At 45.0% G+C, this 20,801-nt stretch overlaps 1 protein-coding gene across 7 annotated transcripts in view; it reads right to left on the minus strand.

Annotated features, from left to right (window-relative positions):
* Positions 1–20,801, minus strand: part of GSE1 (Gse1 coiled-coil protein) — a 592,607-nt gene that overhangs the window by 8,124 nt on the left and 563,682 nt on the right. For 5 of the 7 annotated variants that reach the window (XM_060254206.1, XM_060254204.1, XM_060254207.1 and 2 more), the window contains 7 exons: positions 13,859–14,049; positions 12,486–12,686; positions 11,319–11,510; positions 10,904–11,226; positions 9,291–9,618; positions 3,406–4,001; positions 53–165 (listed from right to left, as the gene is read on the minus strand). In XM_060254206.1, coding sequence (XP_060110189.1) covers positions 53–165; positions 3,406–4,001; positions 9,291–9,618; positions 10,904–11,226; positions 11,319–11,510; positions 12,486–12,686; positions 13,859–14,049 — 1,944 coding nt within the window. Of the gene's footprint in view, positions 1–52; positions 166–3,405; positions 4,002–9,290; positions 9,619–10,903; positions 11,227–11,318; positions 11,511–12,485; positions 12,687–13,858; positions 14,050–20,369; positions 20,505–20,801 lie in introns of those variants that run through there. The other 2 variants (XM_060254210.1, XM_060254205.1) reach the window with 2 other exon arrangements.

A 20,801-nucleotide genomic window follows, 5' to 3' on the forward strand; every position in this document is an offset into this window, starting at 1 on the left:
TATGGATCAGAATGCTTTTTCCATTAGCATGGGGGAAGAGAGATGGACTTACTTCTGAGGAGGTGTCCAGCTTCAGTGGCGGTTGCTCTGCAACACATCGCAAGTGAGCCCGTACTTCCTCTTCATCACTCTCATCATAGGAGTCATCCAGATCATAATAATAACCTATATGCAGAAGAAGATGAAACACTGTATGCAGAGGAAGACTCAGCACTGCCAAGACGCCACTGGTTTTTTCAGTCTCTCTGGCCAAGATGTGAGATCTCACAAGGGGACATACTTCAGCTGGAAAACTAGGCCTTATTGCAAAATTAATGACTGAATTGCCATCACCATTCTGTGTTATCACAGAATGGTGATGGCAAAGCCAGATAACATGTGGGGAAAAAAAGCAGATTATATTGCTCGAGCCTGTTTTGCAGGGAAGAAAATAAGTTGCTGTGGAATAAAAGGCAGCCTTATGCAGGATTTCTGCTAAAGGATTTAAGATTCTTCAAGAGAAAAAAAAATGCAAAGCAGAACCAATCTGCCTAGAAAGAAAACAACGGAAAGGAAAAGAGTGGGAACTGAAGAGTGTTAACTCTGGTTTCTGCAATGGTAATGACGTTTTTCCTATGGTCACTCAGATGTTGCATCTTGCACCTAATAAAGCAGACAACAGCTGTGAGCTCACATGTTCTGAGACTTCTCCACAGGAAGCTCAAGCCCTGTTGAACCGTAAGACACCAGGCTGCCTTTCGTGTAGTGTATGCGGCAGCCAAGAGGCACAGGACAGATGAACTTCGTGGGGTGTTAATGATAAGGCCTGGGCTCCTCGTAGTTCTGCACAGCCCTGTATGCCAGACTTGGAGATTCAGTTCTTTTACGCTTCATAATCTTTGTGGAGGGAACATATGTGCACCCCAGGAGCAGCCTCTGCAATCTTCTGACTTAGTACTCAGTACCACAGGAGATGAGGTTCATCTGCACAGTGGAATGGCAGCTGCCCCTGCTGCTAGCTGTCTCACCAATACTGAAGGGATAAGGGACAGCTACAGGAAGAGGCCAGTGCAAGGCAGAGGATGAATACCTGGCTGATGCCTGATGAACAGCCACGAATAAGATATCTACTGCCTCACACAACGGAAACCTTGGGAGCCTGTATTCAAAACTCCCTCAACCCTCCTGCTAAGTGCTCTGCTTTCCTCTCCTCTGCTAATCCCATTCTGGTTGTACATTCTGATTAATATTTAAAACTCCTTTATTAGTCTCTGTTCATCATTTATTAATTGGTCCTATCTTGGAGGCAGGATTTAAAGGGCAGCTTGGGTTGGGTGTTCAAAGCAATCTATTGACGGCAAATGGCCTGCTAGGTAGGAGGTTCAATTAGCTTCCTTAGAGACATGCAACACCCCCCCCCCCCCCCGTCCAAACTATCAGAGCCTGGCAAAAACCGAAGGCTAGTTTCCCCTTATTTAATAATCTTGCCCTAGCATCAATTCAGCTGTATGCTGAATGCAGAAAAGATACTGAAACTACCACACTGGAGAGTCTTCAGGCAAATCAACACATAGAACCCCAGCCTTAGAAACTAAAGCATCCTTTCCCAATCAAGACAAATGCTCTTAAATATGGGAGGGCTCAACTCCTGAGAAAGCATGCAATTTCTGTGCTTATTCCATGTTTGGTCCTCAAAATTGTCTTTCCAGCAGCCTTGATAGTGGGTTGCCTCTGGAGATTGGATGTGTGATGGATTCTAACAATGTGAGTTTTGCAGTAAAAGTTCCAGAAATTACTGAATTGTAGATTCATAGAGTTGGAAGGTACCTCCAGGACCATCCAGTCCAACCCCCTACGCAATGCAAGAAGAACCCCACAAATACCTTCCCCTCACCCCCCACATACATCCCCAGTGACCTCCGCTTCATGCCCAGAAGATGGCAAAAACCTCCAGAATCCCTTGCCTAACTAGCCTAGAGAAAAATTGCTTCCTGACACCAAAGTGTCAATCAGCATTTCTCTGGACATGTAATGTAAGAAAGGGCCACAAGAATTAAACACTGATGCAACCCATCCTGCCTAATTCACAGAATCAGCATCGCTGTCAGATGGCAATCTAACCTCTGTTTAAAAACCTCCAAGGAAGGAGAGCCCACCACTTCCTGAGGAAGCCTGCTCCACTGAGGAAATAGGAAATTCTTCCTAATGTTTAAGAAACTCTTGATTTAATTTCAACCTTTTGATTCTGGTCCAACCTTTTGAGGCCACAGAAAACAATTCCGTCTCTTGACAGCCCTTCAAGTACTTGGAAGATGATGATCCTCTCCAGGCTAAACATCCCCAGCTCCTTCAACCTTTCCTCATAGGACTTGGTCTCCAGACCCCTCACCATCTTCGTGTTGCCCTCCTTTGGACCTGTTCCAGCTTGTCTATATCCTTCTTAAATTGTGGTGACTCAAACTGAACACAAATAGTATAGGTGAGGTCTAACCAAAGCAGAGTAAAGCGATATAATCACTTCACTTTATCTAGCCACTATACTTCTGTTGATACAACCCAAAATAGAATTTGCCTTTTTAGCTACTGCATCACACTGATGATTCCTGTTCAGAGTACAGTCCACTAAGACTCCTAGATCCTTTTTGCACATACTACTGCCAAGACAGGTCTTTCCCATCCTATAATTATGTGTTGGATTTTTCCTACCTAAATGCAGAACTTTACATTTATCCGTTAGAATTCATTTTATTTGTTTTAGCTCAGTTTTTCAGCCTGTCATCCTGTATCCTGTCTCTGTCGTCTACTGTATTTGCGACCCCTCCCAAGTTAGTATCATCTGCAAATTTAATAAGCATTCTCTCTATTCCTTTATCCAAATAAAACAGGTCTCAGGACAGCAAGCTTCACAGCACCACCTGGGTATCAATTGGTAGGAACTGAAAGGCAAATATATCGAGTAAAAGTGTTTGTCCGAGTCTATTTCAAGGAATTCTTACATTTCCGTTTTTAAAAGTCTCAAGCCACTTCTTGCCACAAAGTCTGCACAGCTGTACTTGGCAGAAAGAACCACATTTTGAGGCTGCCAAGGTCTGGGTTGCTATGGCATGAACTGATTGATAGCTACTGCCCTCCCATTGCCTCCCTTTATAATGGAATACAGAGCAGGTATTTGTTTGACAGGAGTAAGTGTGCTTTTGGTTTGTTGTATAAGCTCACTTGTACAAAACATCATATTTTGCATAGATACCAGGAACTTTGGTCAAAGGCAAGTATTGATAGTCCGGAGCATTTTCTAGCAGCTGCATTTGTTTTTTTGCAATTACATTATTTAGTGTCTCTGTGCTTGCTCCATACAGTATTTCCCTTTGGTGGAACATACAGGGCTATTTGAGGATGGAGAGTCTATAGACCTTTTCAAGTACTGACCTTTTTCCAGAGCTTCTCTCCGCCTCTTCCCTTCCAGATCCAGTTTGCTGACCAGCTTGCGGGGCTGCTGCAAGAATTCGTCGTAAATGTACATGGAGTCATAGCCCCTGGATAATGGATGCCTGTAGGGTGAACCAGGCTTGCTGTTCAAGCTGACGTCAGCAAACTGTCCACTCTGAGAGAGTGATGTCCTCTGCTGATTCAAAATAGTCTGTGTGGACTTCTCCAGTTCTGCTAAGAAGGGCCCATGGGAAAAAACACCATGATCTGATCCCCCAGGCTCCCTGGCTGGCTGGTACTTGTCCAGGGCTTCTCTTTTCCTGGCCCCTTCCTCCAGTTTCTCTGGACAGTAGACCCGTTCTACCTTCACAAGTGGGATGGCTTGCCGACTGGGCTCATATTGGCCAGTATGGCCTTGGAGAGAATGACTCTCTTGTATTCTTCGGGGCTCACTGGTGTTATCCATTAAAGAGACTGGGTTCCAAAGAGACGTTGGGACAGGATGGTGTTGAGGCTTTGGGGAGATGAGTGGAGGCGGCCCTCCAAAATGCTGCTGTTGGTCTCGGTTACTTGGTTCAGGGCGGTTTGGTCCCAATCTGCAGAAAGAATGGACATGCAAGAATTAAGAGAGCCGTTCTAAAAACAAACACTTGTATTGCTTCTGAAGGACTTTGCAAGTGTCTTCCTGGAATGCAAAACACTCTGTAGTAACAAAAAGTATAAGCTGGTCTTCATAGTATCCTTTCAGCTTGTGGCTAAAGAATGTGGTGTTAGCTGTCACAATCTGCTATTTAATTATTGTTTATCTGCCTTTTCCGCCTTCTTCTGATGCAGTAAAGGCCTTATACTCCATAGTTGCCACACAGTGAAGAATTTTTCTCTGGACTGTGATTAAACGAGGCCTATGTAGTGAGAAGGTAAAATGTAAGGACTATCCTTCAGCTATAAAGCTATCTACTGGAGGAAGCTTGGTAAGGAGTATATATGTGCCTTCTCTGTTGTGGCCCCCATCTTATAGAATCACATGCCTGATGATAACAGGAAGGCTCACTCTTCTGGTTTTCTGCAAGCTATGCAAAACTGGATTATTCAAGAAGGCTTTTTGCACAGGAACTAGGGTGGGCACTATAACAGTATGGTTCAGAAAAAAGCTTGGGGTAAAGGGTTAGGAATTGTAGACAATACCACCATGTATAGTATTTACTACCTGTTGCTATAGGTAATTTCCTAGTAAGTAATTTTTGTTTTTCATTGATGTGTCACGTTAACCCTTATGTTGTCATTCACCTGTTTTGTTTCCGGATTTCTACAATTCGAATTCTATTGCACTGTCACCTGGCTGTCCCACCCTGTTGATTTATTCTGCATAATCCATAATAAATAAACGTGTGCATGTGTGAAGCCAGACTTGGCCAGAATACTCGCAGGCTTGACTTCCAAGATACAGAGCACTCTGGGACTGGAGTGACACCTTGTGGGTTGTAAACAAACTGCAGCAGAATCAGGGTGAGGGGCATGATGCACATACACACATTCCAGCACTACTGTGCTTACTACTATTCTTCAATTCCATAGCATCCTTCTGTACACAGATTTCATTAGTACTTAAATTTCTCCACCCTTTCTACCCAGCAAGAGACATACTGATTTCCTCCAGGCTTTTTGTGAGCTTCACTGCTGAGTATACACTGGGTAACTTTCTGTTAGTAAAAATAGGCCCCCAAATATTTAGGCCCATAGGTATGAAAGCTAGTCATTTCATTAAAGGTAAGTTGGCAGCACTACAAATGCAGCAGGGCCCCCAAGAGCAGTGGCACCGTGTACATCAGTATCAGTAAGTAACTTCTTGGTGATCTCTTTGCAGGATAGGGTGTGACCCTCTCAAGTGTTCATTAGGCCTCTGACAGAACAGAGATTCTTTGAAAGACAATTGTTTGTATCTTAGCCTCCAATTACTGGAGTTATCCTGGAGTCACATATGGCATTGTATGGCAGCTGCTATGGTCTTAGCACCACAGTTGGTTATATGTTTTGTTACCACCAGCTGTTGCTGCATAAGGCACCTTGTCAGAATCCTTTGAATTAGAACACAGAGAAGGCTGCTACACAGCAGACTGCATTGGTTGCAGGTGGAAAGGAGATTGCATTGGTGAAAAGCAGAGAAGATGGTTAAACAGCTGGAGGTTGGCCCATCAAGGGAGATACTGGAAATGGGTGAGGCTCTGGAGCTCCAGACTCATAAACTCAAGCTCTAGAGCAGGGATGGCCAAACTTGCTTAACATAAGAGCCACACAGAATAAAATGTCAGATGTTTGAGAGCTGCAAGACATGAACATCAGATGTTTGAGAGCTGCAAGACAGGAAGGGAGGGAGGTGGAGGTGGAAAGAAAGTGTAAACTTTAACTTTAAATGCATTCTCCAAGCTGGCTGACAAGGTGGTGGGGGCTTCAAGAGCCACATGTGGCTCCTGAGCCATAGTTTGGCCACCCTTGCTCTAGAGCAGGGGTGGGGAACAGTGGCTCTCCAGATGTTTTTTGCCTGCAACTCCAATCAGCCCCATCCAGCCTGGCCAATGGCTGGGGCTGATGGGAGTTGTAGGCAAAAAACATCTGGAGAGCCACTGTTCCCCACCCCTGTTCTAGAGGTTTCCGAATTACAGCTCTGAACATGGGCTAAGTCCATCTATGTGAATGTATAGATGACCATTCGAGGAGTGAGTTACAGCTAAGAAGCCTGGTTTTCCCTGCATGCACAATCTCAATTTTTGTATGGCTTTGCTGGTGTGGAAATATTTCATGGTAGTTGAAACATGATCAACCTGATGGCTTCTAAATGTAGCTTCCTTTAACAGTGACCAAGCCAATTTTCTCCTGAATGGCCTACCCTTGTTGTTCAAAAACTTTTTGCCATGTACTTGAGATAAATTACTCAAGCTGTGTGTTTGCAAACTGATACTTCTAATATGTAAGCTTAGTTCCTGTACTGTATAGGTCAAATGGTGGCAAACTTTAGCTCTTTCAGAACATTATTTTGTAGTATATACTTCACTGATTTGCTCCAAGGTGATATTCCCCATCCCCTCTACCCCATCCCCTCAAATAGTTGCTGTATTTATTGTAGTTCTGACTACACTGTGAAATACGATTGAAACACTGTAAACCAGGGGTGTCAAACATGCTGCTCAGGGGCTGAATCGGGCTCCTGGAGGGCTCCTATCAGGCCCACGAGCGAGTCTGCTTCCTTCTCCCTCTCTCTTGCTTCTTTCTGTGCCACAGCTTGCTTTTCCAGGCTTCCTCAATTGCACAGAAGCTTCAGAGCAAAGCCTCTATTTTCCCCATTGGCTGAGGCATTCGGAGGAAATGGGGGGGGGGGGGGGGAGGAAGAGCTTGCTTTGATATAGACCACAATATTGCAAAAGCCCTAATACTTTAAGCATGTTTTATTTTAAGGGTTTTTTTTAAAAAAAATCTTTCGTTGTGTTTGGCTGTGTCCTTTATCTCCACTACCTGGCATTACATTTTATGACACACATGGCCCGGCCTGACAAGGTCTCATTTATGTCAGATGAGGCCCTCAAAACAAATAAGTTTGACACCCCTGTGTAAATAGTCCTAAACTCTTGACATGTTTAAATACCCAGTGCTGTTTTAGGGGTCTTGCTTACTTGACTTACACAGTGACTGGTTATACTAGGATCTGGCGTGTGGTAAGAAATGTCCTTTTGTGCCTTTGTTCCATTACCCAAACATTACCCTAACATGTAATTCTACTTTTAGTCTATTACATACTTGACACATGCTCTGCAAAATAAGGAAAACACCAGAAAAAAAGCCTTCTGCCACAGTGGTGTAAAGGGAGTGATGCCATAAAATACTTCTTAAATGACTAGCAAGTGGAATAAAACTGCTAGCAGGATAAATGCTGCATGCACTGAAGCTATGCCTTGTGCGATTTATCTGCTCCACAGCTCCACTGAGGAGATAATCAAGTTCCGATAGCTGCCTCAGATCTAACCAGAGCGATATGGAACTGCAGAAAGGTCAGGTACAAGCTGTGGGGCTGAGAAACCTTCAAAATATGCCAATATGACTGGCCTCAACTAAGCTCCTGGGGGATTATTTTTGTTTCCTAGTTATTTAGCATTTATGTCCCACTTCTCTGGAACCACAACAGCACCTGAAGTGGTACACTAACAGTAATAATCGCTTCAACACAACAATTATAAAAAAATTGTGGAAAAAATCCATTCAATTTATAAAGGCACTTCAAAAACGGACCTAAAATATCTTCAAAAGATATCACCATAGTCAGGATAAGGCCAGGAATCCTGCCAGCAACCCACTCTTCGTGTTTCTGCTCAGAGGAGCACCAGCAGGACAAAAGTACTAAAATCATTGGGTGTATGACATGACATCACTTCTAGGAAAAACCCAAAAGTGACATCAGTGCTTTCTAGGAAGTGTAAGAAACTATGTTTACCACAGAGTTTCCAGTGATTCCTAGAGAAGACTGGCACCACTTCTGGGCTTTCCTTAGCAATGATGTTGTATTGTTGGCACATCGGTTCCTTCCATGCCCCTGGTCCCCCCTGACTCCTGTTGGTTGCTAGACTGTCAATAGGTGTCAACAGGAGCGAACAAAAGTGTGTCCTTTTGTTGATTTGCTATAGTCCTTTATTAGATCACCTATGGCTGTCCCTTCTGCTGTACCACTTCCATCATCCAGGTGCAAGAGATTAGCAGCTGCTGGATTGTGTCTTTCTGAACAAATAGTTGAGGGGGGACTCAGGTGCTGATGTGCCAACAGCATGACATCATTGCCAAGGAAAACTCAAAAAGGGGTGTGATTTGCCTTTAAGAATCCTGCTCGGGGAGGGGTTGCTCAACCCACTACAAATGTGGACAATGAAATGAGAAACTGACATGGCCATGCAGGCCAGCAATCCCACTCCTCCTTATACCTGATTAGTTCCTCTAATCCCTTGATACCCAAAATCAACAATTTCATCCAGCAGCTGAACCAAAGAGATGATCTGAGTCTGTCATGCTTAAGTGAGTGCTTGGCAACAGAGCAAAACATGAGACAACTGATCCATCCAAAGGCATAAGCAAGATGGGAACAGGCACTTGACTGAGATTCTGAATTTTTGGGCATACAGTTGCACCTTTTATTCTCTGCCACTCCCTTGAAATTTGCTGCTCTTCACAGCATGTCCAGAACAGAGATAGAGAGGCACTATTATTCATGTGGTTTCCACATCAGGTCCCCCTATGGTGGGAGCTGAGGCTCCTGGCCCACTGACAACAAACTGCATCTGTGTGGTTGGAAAGGCTCCTGTCTTGTTCAAGAGCAATCATCTTGCTATTAGCCAAGCTGGCAATGAAGCTCCAAAAGTCAACTGTGGACTTTCTCACACACACCCCTTCCTAGGCTACACAGTTGAAGCCAGGAAGTGGTGGTGCCAGCAGTGCTATAACCCATTCAGTTCTAGAAATCTCCAAGGCCTGGTCCTCGCTCCATCTGCCAACAATGGCAGCAATTAGTGGCAACTGCCTCAGTGACACCTGGTCACCATCAGCTGGATGGAGGCCACCCATGCTCATTCTGCCCAGGCTTCCAGGCAGCTGTCAGATGGCATTAGCTCATGCCCATCGAAATCCAGATTGAGTGGAGCCAGATGAAGACTTTGGGCCTTGTTTATCCTCCTGAGCTGTCAATTCTCCAATGGAAGGTGGCTTGCCCCTGCAAAGAAACCACCTCATCTTGGATAGTGATTTGGGTGCTTTGCAGCCCCGCAAATCAGATGAGGGCACAAAATACTGGGCAACACTCCTTTCTCTCAAGAGGCCAAGGCAGTCCAGTTATAGAGAAGTTCAAGCATTACCTGGGGTTCTCTGGCCGATGCTCTGCTTCCATTTGGGTTGCTGGGCGCCCAATGTCCAAATGTTGCTCCAGCACCTGCTGCCGGAACTCTGACACCTGGGACTGGCGATCCTCCTTCTCCTGCCGAAGCCGTCGCTGCCGTGCCAGCCACTTCTCTTCCTCATTGGTGCGTTGGATGAGAAGCGCGGTGGCTGCACTGCTTCCAGGCAAGGGAAACATACTGTGGCTGGAAATGAGACTGGGCACAGGATGGTGAGAGGCAGATGATTGATGCAAAGGATGTTGGACTGGCTTGGGGGTCTGGATGGCAGAAGAATCCTTGGGTTTCTCTGCAAGAAAAAAGGCAAATTCTCAGTGGCAATACAAGTATTCAGCTTCACTTAACACTGGGATGTAACTCTCTGCTCAGGGTGCACCTGGTAAATTTGGAGATGGCAGCAAAATAAATGGGATGAATATCACTCTAACAATGCCTGTGTTTACCTTTGTGCTGACACTTCTTATGCGACAAGTCAATTTGCACTGCTTAGTTAAGAAAAACAGCATGGCACAGGTGACAGAACAATTCCTCAATGTTCTCGTAAGATCAGAACAGCCTCTAATGCCACCAAGATGCAGGACACAGAGATTACTCATCTGATCAATGGATCCACATGTCTACTTTAATGTATATTAACACTAATACTGTACATAGTGTCTCTTGCCTTAATAGTATGTCAAGTAATTCTGAAGATGCAGCAATGGTAAATAAACAAGGCTATTGTGTAAAAACTCCCCTCCCACATTACTAGCCACATACTGTGCACATAATTAATGGTTCACGTGAACTTGTATGTATTTATTTAAATCTATCTCCCAGATTAACCTGGAAAGGTTGACACTATCAGAAAATTCTGCAGAAAATAACTGAAAGACAGTGACATTAGATGGCTACTCTGTGAGAGACATGAAGAAGGTAGCAGAGCCATTGAAACCCCTCAAGTACGCTTTGAGAAACTAACCTAGAAATTGGTAACATATTTATAAATGGTTCTCGAAAGAACTCTGAGCTAAAAATATGTTGTGTATTTGATATTTTAAAGTAATTTAAACACAAATACACACAGAGAGTATCCTAATGCCTAATTATGCAGCAAAAACAGGGTTCGGAACCTGACTGGCAACCTCACAGATGTGCAGAATACAGAAAACATAAACACTGACAGAAGATATAAACTGTTAGGGTTCTGTCATGATTAGCAAATAAATTTTGCTAATGAAACCAGCAATAAACTAAATGGCTGAATGCTGGAAGAGCCTGTGTGGGAAGACACATATTAAAATGTAAGATCATCCCATGAGTTTTATTTATTTATTTCCGTAGATTTATAGGCCGCCCTTTCCCATAATGGGCTCAGGGAAAGGGCGGCCTATAAATCTACGGAGTAGCTTTATGGACGGCAACTCTTACCAAACCAGGGATGGGACCATAATGGGATCAAGAGTCATGTAAGGAATCAAGATTCATGTAAGGCCCCATAAAGAGGTGGAATCTTTTGGGGGTTTTGTGTTGGCTAAGTCACAGTCAGACAAATTTTCAAAGGAAAGCAGCTTTAAGTGCTGCCTCAAGGCTACCTGCTCGGTTTGGCGTTAGCTGCTCAGTTGGTTTGACACGTTCTTCTGGCGGGTGGCTCCTCAGCCCATGCAAGTCTGACAGAGGTGCAAAAGGGACTTCCATAGTTTTGACAATACTCTGTTCCTTTTCCCGGGCTCTTTCTCGCTGCCGCTCTAGCTCCCGTTCCCGTTCCCTTTCCCTCTCTTTTTCTCGTTCCCGTTCTAGCTCTTTCTCCCGCTCCCTCTCCCGTTCTCTCTCTCGTTCCCTCTCTCGTTCCCGGTCAGCTTCCCGTTCTCGTTCCTTCTCTCGCTCTCGCTGCCGCAGTTCTTCATCGATTTGCAACCTGCATAAACCAAGAGAACAGAACTGGTTAAGCAAACCGAAAGGCAGACAAGTTGATCTTCCATACTGTACTAAGTCAATATATTCCTTTACCTTTCTGCGGTCAAGCTGGAGATGCGTTCAGACTGAAGGGCGGAGAGAGACGAATGAGACAGTTCAGTGGGGTATCTCACTCCAGACAGGTGTAGGTGCATTGCTGATGGATGAAGGGGTGGGAGTGAACTGGGAGTTGGAATTGGATAGAAAGGTGAACGCAGAGCTGACAGGCAGTAGGAATCATCCATCCTGGAAAAAAAGAGGTGTAGCTAGTTGTGAGCTATGAAAAAGTAATCAGGAAGTGGATTGGAGACCCTCATGGGCCCTCAGCACAGTTCTTGGGCTTTAAGAAACAGATGCTTCATTCACCAAAATCTACAAAGGGAACACAGAAATATAAGCCCTTATACCCTATATGGCTGTCAGCTGTTTGTGAAAGTTTTGGACATGTATCAATCAGGCAATGTTCCCTCTAAGCTGTGGAATCTTGTGAGCAAAAATTCTATTTTGTGAGCTACTGGCACTAAAGTTGTGAGCTACTGCATCAATTAGTGTGCTCTGGGGCCATTTTTCCTGTGCTAAGACAAAAAGGTGTGAGCTGGCTCATGCTAACTCAGCTTAGAGGGAACACCAGTATCAGGTGTGGGCAGTTCCCACCTACCGTGCTACTAGCCTGAGACACTCCTGAAATCAGAGGCATGTGAGCAGCTTTTGGGAGGAGGAAAAAAAAGTGAAGAGAGTAAATGCCTCACCTCCCTCAATGCATGCACAAACGCTACGACAATTCATATATGGAGTTCTGAACTCACCGCACATTTACAGAGGACAAAAGCTGAAGACAGTCTGAGGTTCCCCAGGGACTCTCTTAAAGACATTTGTGCTGCAAGTCTTTTGCCAGATCTGAACCTTGCACAGATGCAGCATGTCTTGCTGACCAGGGCACAAGAGAAGCTGGGCAGAGGCAGGCACAGCTCAACAGGGCTCCATTCAAGGAACAAATTAGTGGGCCAGCATTAGGAGTCCTGCTGGTGCTTTAAGTGGCTGCCTGTTGCGCTTTATTGCAGCTGTACTAAAAGCCCTCAGAGCCCTCCACTGTGGGCCAGGCCTGCTACTTAGCAGTTGGTGCTTGGGTAACTGCCTGAATTGCTTGGATTCAAATTCTGGCTCCCAAGTAAAGCGAGCAGTGAAGTGACAAGCAGCTGGATCAAGGTCTATAGCTCTTACCTGAATGCTGGGTGAGGAAAAGGATGATGAGCCAGATAGCTGGGGTGGTAATATGCAGCAGCAGTGGCTGGATCTAGAGCAATGGGAGGTAAGGAGGACATGCGGAGCTCTTCAGCTGTATGATAAGGCCGGAAGCTCCGCAAATAATCTTCTGCGACTGCACTGGGAGGCACCACATGGTGAACAGGCCGCTGAAGACTGCTGTGTGAAAGGAGGAGACAAGCAGAAATGGAATTCAGGACATTCACAGTAATCAAGAGACGGTATTCTTGCACCTTAGGCTGAGCAGACAAAAATGACCAACAGCAGCGAACATTCCCCCACAACCATGCCCAAACACAAAAAACACCTCATTACTTTGTGACCCTATCTTTAAGTTGAATGTATCTCCAAGTTATTTAAAGACTGTTATCTCCGCCAACTCCAAACAGTTAGCGAAAGGCAACAGTTAGGTGAACAATGAAACAGCTATCCCTCTAAAGCAACTCTCCTATTTATTTACTTCATTAGATTAGACTGAGAGTGTGCGACTGGCCTAAGATAAACCTTCGAGCTTCCATGGCATAGGAGGGATCAAAAACTGGGTCTCCCAGATTCCAATCCATCACCTCCATCACTATACCCACACTGGCTCTCGCACGCTTTCACTGGTTCTCAAACTCTTCCAGTCTATTAACACAATTTTAACTGAAAACAGACTTGCAGAAGTATTGTGAACATGAACATATGAAGCTGCCTTATACTGAATCAGACCCTCGGTCCATCAAAGTCAGTATTGTCTTCTCAGACTGGCAGTGGCTCTCCAGGGTCTCAAGCTGAGGTTTTTCACACCTATTTGCCTGGACCCTTTTTTGGAGATGCCAGGGACTGAACCTGGGACCTTCTGCTTCCCAAGCAGATGCTCTACCACTGAGCCACCGTCCCATCCCCTGTGAAATAGCTGAAGTGCATTTAGGCATGCTCTGATTTCACAGAGAGGCCCTATGAATACCAGAGATCAGCTCTCAAGACATCGGCCTGAGCCAGATACAGTGATGCCAAGCAAAAACATAAACAGACTTCACTCTGTTCCTTTCCCACAAGATCATATGCAACACTCTACATTATAGTGCCCAGAAATTGGTTACACAAGATCTTGCACAAGCAGAAATGCAAACGGAATAACACTGAACACAAGCAGCTGCCATGGTCTTTTGCTAACGTTCGTACAAGAGCTGCCATGGTCTTTCGCTAACGTTCGTACAAGAGGCTCTAACACAGGTGGAAATTTTGCACAGGATCCAACATGAGGTCACGTTGGGAAGGCAGGGACCATCTCACCAATGCACAACTGTCACCTCCTCCCTTTGTACACAATGTGAAACATCACTTACTTAAGAGGTGGAAAGCGGGAGTCCTGAACAATGGAGTTTGGTGGGATCCCAAAGGAATAAGGCGTCCCAAGCAAGTGAGACGGGACTGTTGGGCCACTGGCCTTCTCCTGGGGTAGGGGTGCTTCAGCAATCAGGCGGTCCCTGCTGCTAGTGCTGCTGTTTCCTCCGCTGCTCCGAGATCCAGCTTCTTGCTAAAAGAGAAAAGGAAGATCAACAATAACCCTGCAGCGCCTCTTAGGAAAACTAGAGGAAACATCAACAGCATAGCTGTGTCTGGCCAGATGCAAATTCAGTAACTATCAGTTGCTGAGGAAGAAAATCTACACATTACCTACTTTCCAATCATCCAATAACATCCAATCATCCAATAACTTCCTCCCATGTTGCAGCTTTCTGTCATGGGTAACACTCCTGCAAGCTATACAGGATGACTAGAATAGTGATGGTCAGGAAGTACTGTTGTGGCTATAAAGAAAAAACGTCAGTGATTTTCATTTCCAAGGCATTTTACAATCCTTATTATTCTAAAGCTAAGATGACAGAAAATGCTGTCAAGTCGCAGGTGACTGATGGTGACACTGTAGGGTTTTCAAGCAAGAGATGTACAGAGGCGGTTTGCCATTGCCTGCCTCTGCATAGCAACCCTGGACTTCCTTGGTGGTCTCCCACCCTGCTTAAGTTCTGAGATGTGACAAGATCAGGCTAGCCTGCCTCTATTCCCATTTTCTAACCAACTAAGAGAAACAGTGACTTGCTCAAAGCTGAACAGTAAGTCTTTGGTTTCACTGGGATCAGATTCTGATCCAAATGCAACGAGAAATAAAGATGTAAGGAAAATCAGAAGGGGAAAGGGAGAAGATGCAGAGAACTGGACAATATGACGTAGCCTTATTGAGATTCAGAGATGATAGTGAGTCATAAACCTGTTCTGCTAGATCCAATGCGTTTTGCTTGATACAAAAATCTATACGCTCATGCAAGAGGCAAGCTCTGTTCCTTGTCCAAGAATGACTTAGAAAGTTCTAGTTACCCTTTCTTAAGAGATTGGGGAAATATGCATTTTTTGGGTCATATTAGGGAATGTTTTAAAGCTGAAAAAACAAGATTCAAAATGTTACCAGAGTATGCACAAAAGTTCAAATCTAGTACCCTACCTTCTTTTTTAATCCTCCTGCTTAGCAGAAAACAATCTAGTACAGTTTAAAATATGTTCTTGCATGACTTACATTTGTCCTGTGCTCTAGGCTCTCAAACTGTGAGCCACCAGGGACTAAAAGCATGCTCAAGATTCAAGAAATAAAAGGGTACACAAAACAGACCAACTGCAGAGGCTACAAATCCTCTGGATTGGCCTGACCTGTTTCTAAATAGTGACCTTTGTGGTCTCCTGCTTGCAGCACTCTACCACAAGCTCAAATCTCGCTTCGAGTCCTGTTCGGAGATCCCAACTCTAGCAACTGATTGTAAGACTGCTCAGCCCGGTCCTGAAAGTAACTCCGAGTCACTGAACTCCAAAATAATCAGAGGGAATACCTTTTCAAGAGAAAAGGTTGACGTATCTGGAACTTCCATCTTACCTTATACTGAATCAAACCTGCAGCCCATTGAGGGTCTCAAGCAAAGGGCTTTCACATGTCCTACTGATCTTTCAACTGGAGATGGCAGGGACTGAACCTGCGACCTTCCGCATGCCAAGCAAATGCAAGCCACAGCCCCTCCCTTTTAATAAGGGTAAGAAACAAATTCATGGAGATGAAACATTGCTGAACCTCATTAGCGAAATGGAATCTGGTTGTTCAGAGGCATATCTTTCTCAATATCTAGGGAGACAAACATCAGAGCATGATTCTTACCCGCATGGTCTTCTTGTGGACTTCACAGAGGTGTATGGCAAACTACTGTTTGAAACAGGATGTTGCACTAGGTAGACCTTCCACTTGATCCAGCAGGGCTTTTCTTTGGGTCCAGTGTATGTACTGGGGGGGGGGGGGGGAGGTTCTATCTCATACTAGAAATAGGCATTTGGTACTGAGAAGGAAGAAACTGTCCTGTATTTGGATGAGATGAAGCTCTCCCTGACTTTTCCTCTGGAAAAAAGAGGCTGAGCCAGCCATTCCTAGACTAAGTCTGGCATTATCAGGAATGGCAGCTGCTTTCATGCAGTGTTGGGTATCCTGGCAATAGCAATGCATGTGTGAAGAGCAACAGAGGGCATTAGGAAGCTGGCACCGCCACTGGGGCAGAGCAGACCAGTCTGTGACCAGTCATTCCCTGAAGTGGCCAGCCCAAGCATCAGCTGTGCAGGCAGCTGCTTTCCTTTTACTATCGTTGGTATTCTGGCAAAACACAGGAAGAAAAACAAGGGGGAGAGAAAACAGCATCTGGTTTGGGAATCTCATGATGGCTTCAACGCCCAGCATCTCCAGACTAAAGACAATCTGCCTGGGCAAACACCAGTGAGTTGCAGAAACCATCTTTAAACTAGAATCTGTGGCAGCGTTTTCAGTCAGCTTCCACTAGTGTGGCAACACATCCACTCTACTTGATGCCATGTAGTAAGATATTGGATAGCCCCAAGATGGTCTCCTCCAAGCCACAAGGATGAACCTTTTGAGGCCTCATCCCAGGGCCAAAGCTTTAGAAGGAAGCCTACACAGATGCATGCAGGAGAAACAGAAAATATGTTCACCAGCTGCCAGACGTCTATGAAGCTCAAGTGAAGATGCCCAGTCCTTACCAGAGAAATATCTTTATTCCTTACATTATCTCATTAAATATGTGCACATTTTAATTTTCTCATTGTTTAACAATCATGCCAAGCTCACAATAAATAATACTGGCACAACTATTAAAGTAGGTCACGAATATGCCACCAACATTGGTCTGATACTAGAGTTGTCTAACAACATGTTTTGGTTGCAAATCCTACAGTAGAATGGTTTCTACTGTATGCCGATATGTAGTAGTTAGAGTGTTGGACTAGGATCTGGGAGACAACCAAGTTCAAACCTACATAGCCACATAAGTTTGCTGGGTGACATTGGATCAGCCACACACACTTAGCCTAACCTACCCTGTATAGTTATTGTGAGGATAAAGCAGAGAAGAGAACAATGTAATCCACTTAGGGTCTCCTAGGTAGAAAGGTAGGAGCCCTGTGGTGCAGAGTGGTAAGCTGCAATATTGCAGTCCAAGCTCTGCTCACGACCTGAGTTCGATCCCCGGAGGATGCGGGGTTTTCAGGTAGCCAGCTCGAGGTTGACTCAGCCTTCCATCCTTCCGAGGTCGCTCAAAGGAGTCCCCAGCTTGCTGGGGGGAAAGTGTAGATGACTGGGGAAGGCAATGGCAAACCACCCCATTAAAAAGTGCTATGAAAACATCGTGATGTAACGTCGCCCCAGAGTCAGAAACGACTGGTGCTTTCACAGGGGACTACCTTTACCTTTTTAGGTAGAAAGGTAGGGTATAAATGAAATAAATAAATATGATTTCAACCCAACTGTAATAATATGGACAATGAAAAATCCCTACAGCTGATTCCAAGGGTCATTGGGCTTCCTCAAGAGTCTTACATTCAAATACACAGGAAACAAAAGCAAAAAGGAAGCGTCTCAGCAAATGCTATGGAAAAAGTGTGGCTTAACTGAGATTTGAAGCCAGTTCCCCAAGCCTGAATATCCAATGAAAACTTCATCATATCCAATTTCACTCAGAGGCAAACAAACAAAGCTATGATCACGAGTCATATCGGAATAGGAAAGCAGGGCTCCATCTACTGTCTCACAAGTAGTGCTTCATTTCTAAAGACAAGAAAAACATCAAACCTGATAGGAAATCAGCCTGGCATTTAAAGAGAATCAGGCAATGACAGAACCCAGGCTCCAAGCAAGCCCCATCCACACTGCCTGTTTGCACCTTCTCCACTTCAAAATCTCACTTATGCTCATGTGAACCTTAATTGCTCAACAAGGTATTACCAGACAAGAAGGGCAGTAAAACTGTCAACAGTAAAAAGAAACGAGTTTAGCAACAGCCACCTGGGCACAAGAGCTTAACAACAGAGCTAACTGAAGGGTACCCAACCAACTAAATGCATATCAGCAGACACTCCCTCCAAGATGAAACCGAGTGATAAAATATTAACCACCTAATGGCCCTGAATGGCTGACAAGAACTTGTTTGATGGGCTTCTCCTTGCTTACATTTGGAAGGAAACCCCATTTGGTGAAATATTCCCCCCCAACCCCTCCCAGAGGCACTGCAAAGTTCCAGGCCTGGCTACTGGGTATTGACCAGCTAGGCCACACAAGATATTAAAAATCCAGTAGTGGAAGCCTTTGCCGAGCCCGCAAGTCACTTTGGTCTGTTTAAAGCATAGTTTGCCTGGCAGGGAGCCAAGTGGTCCTTGAAAGCTCTCCCTGGCCCCTTTAAAAGGATAAAAACCTTCTAATGGCTTTGAGGGAGCAGCAGGAGGGAAGCTCTGCTCAGCAGCACCCTGGATGTATGCCGAGGTAGAAAAACAGTTTACAGATGTCAAAAGGAGTCAAATCAGAGCACTGACCCTTTCATCCTGCCTGTTCTTCTCATTCGATGCCTGTTCTCAAAGTATCTGCTCAACAGAATCGGGATCCTCCTTGGTGCAGTCAATGGCGTGTTGAGTTCATACACATCAGACTGAAGTTCAGATTTCTGCTGCAAAACTCATGGAACTTCAGGTATCTCCGTGTTCACCACACGCATGCAATCTGGATCTAGGTACAGACTGAGGTTTCCCAAGAACCATTCTTCACTTTTAAGGCAAAGTTTGTTTTTCAATGGGAAAGAAGCTAAACCAGTGGCCACTGGTTCCCATTTAGAACATGATTATATTGTGTCACCATGATTGCTGCATTCCTCTCTTCAAACTACTTGGATTCCCTCACGGCACCCAGCTTCACCCCATCATTCTGCATAATGCCAGACAGGCTCCGCATGAGCCTACTCCATTTAAGGCCCTCAGCTAACTCCCTGATCTATCAAGAGTCGTATAGCTGCCTTGAGTCAAGAAGAAAGGCAGGTCATTAAATCAATCAATCAATCAATCATCTGCCAAGGTATCAGCCCAAAGAGACACTATAGGGGTTAGGAGCTCAATGAGAAGCTAGAAGACCTTAAGACCCATAAATAAATAAATTAATTAAATAAGGGAATCACTCAGCAATGCCCTGGTCCAGCATGCTGCCAAATACTACTAAGGGTGCATCCAAGTATTTGTAACTTTCTGAGCCAGTCTGTGCACCTGTCTGTATCCATCTAAACATCAGCAACTATCCGCCACGGCAAAGAACCAAATCTTTCACTGAAAGAGTTCAAACTTGACAATTCTGTTCCCATTCCTCCTCCCATGCTGTTTATATTTTTGAAACTGGTTTGGCTACTCTGAGACCATCATGTATTAAGTGGATTGCTAGACAGCTATCAAGGATGATCGGTTAATGCTCACAACTGGAATTCTCTCCCCCTTCCTCCCCAGCTTTTGGAAGGTGACACACTCCAGCCAATAGAAGGGACACTGAAACAATGACAGTGAAGTTGTGCAGTTTGAAGTTGGACACAGGCCCGGAGAAATATGAGTTCAAGCTGGCAGCTGAACCAGTAGCAACAGGGGGTTGGGGGCTGCAGGGGTCCCCTCTTTTGCTTTAGGAATGCGAGACAGTTCAGCAGTTTTGCCACTGCCTTCCACTATGTGCTGCTTGTACATATTTATAAGTACAAAAATGTACAGAGACACTACTAGTCCCCAGCATTTTCAACCAAAAGGAAATATACTCTGTGGTTCTACCCTGGAGTTCTAACTGTTCAAAGCAGTAGGAAGAACTTTCCAGTAACTTTACATTACAAACAGCATCTTAGGGCCTGCATCTAAAGCTAGAGGATCCAGCTCTGTTTTGCATAGATTGTCCTTTGTAAGATGTACCATCCATCATGGTGTCACCACAGAGTGACACCTTAAAACACACACGCAGCAGATAAGGATTAAAGAGCTCCGTGCCAGGTGCCACAGGGAGAACTGCCTCTATCTGTCAAGTATATTTACTAAATACCACCACAACAAACACTCAGCAAGCAGCTGAGAGCTCCTCAAGACTTTCATAATCTCTTCAGAAGATACATCGGCCATAATTAATTCAAAGAGATGGGCCTGCTGATTGGAATTTTTAATGAGCAGGAACATCTGTTCGCTCTCAGAACGCTGCACGCGCCTGAAGCACCATACATCCGGCCCTTTTCCACAGCTAGCGAGCAAGCCCTGACCTTCTCTGGATGCATGGGGGTTGGGGGGGGAGGGCAACAGAAGACAGTGACAATGAAACAAGAACAAAACAGTTGAGCTCACAGCAAAAGGGGACTGTATTGAATGGTCCTCCCCTTGACTTCTGCATCAAGGAAAAGAGGCCAATGAAGGGGGCTTGCTGAAATGCAGGGACAGTGTCTTCCCTTGGCCTGTAAAAGGCTCGATTTGCATATGCACAAAGATCTTCGAGATGGGTGGCAAGCATGCTGCGTGCGGTCCACTTACGCCAAGCCTGACTATAATGAGGAAGGAGAACAGCAGAAGGGAAGCCAGCCCCATGTTTTCTCCTGCCTTTAGATTTACTGGCTGCTTTGTTTCCAGAGCCATTAATCATCCTGGGAGGATACAGATGCCTATGGAGCCTGAAAAAGCACCGCAAATATAAATCCACTAGCCTTTTGATAGCGGCCATAAAATAAACAGGTTAGTCAAGCATTTCATTGGAGGCGCACAGGAAACAGAGCCAAACCCTTCACAGAAAGCAGCATCAGCAAAGAGCTGTGCTCCTAGGCAGCAGACACATGCCTTTGAAGAAAGATGATATGGAATAATACTTCAGCATCTAACAACAAGGAGCATGAAGAATGAGGGGACAGCAGGTCTATCCTC

Source organism: Heteronotia binoei, chromosome 14, assembly GCF_032191835.1.
Source record: "Heteronotia binoei isolate CCM8104 ecotype False Entrance Well chromosome 14, APGP_CSIRO_Hbin_v1, whole genome shotgun sequence".
In the NCBI taxonomy this organism is placed as follows: Eukaryota; Metazoa; Chordata; class Lepidosauria; order Squamata; family Gekkonidae; genus Heteronotia; species Heteronotia binoei.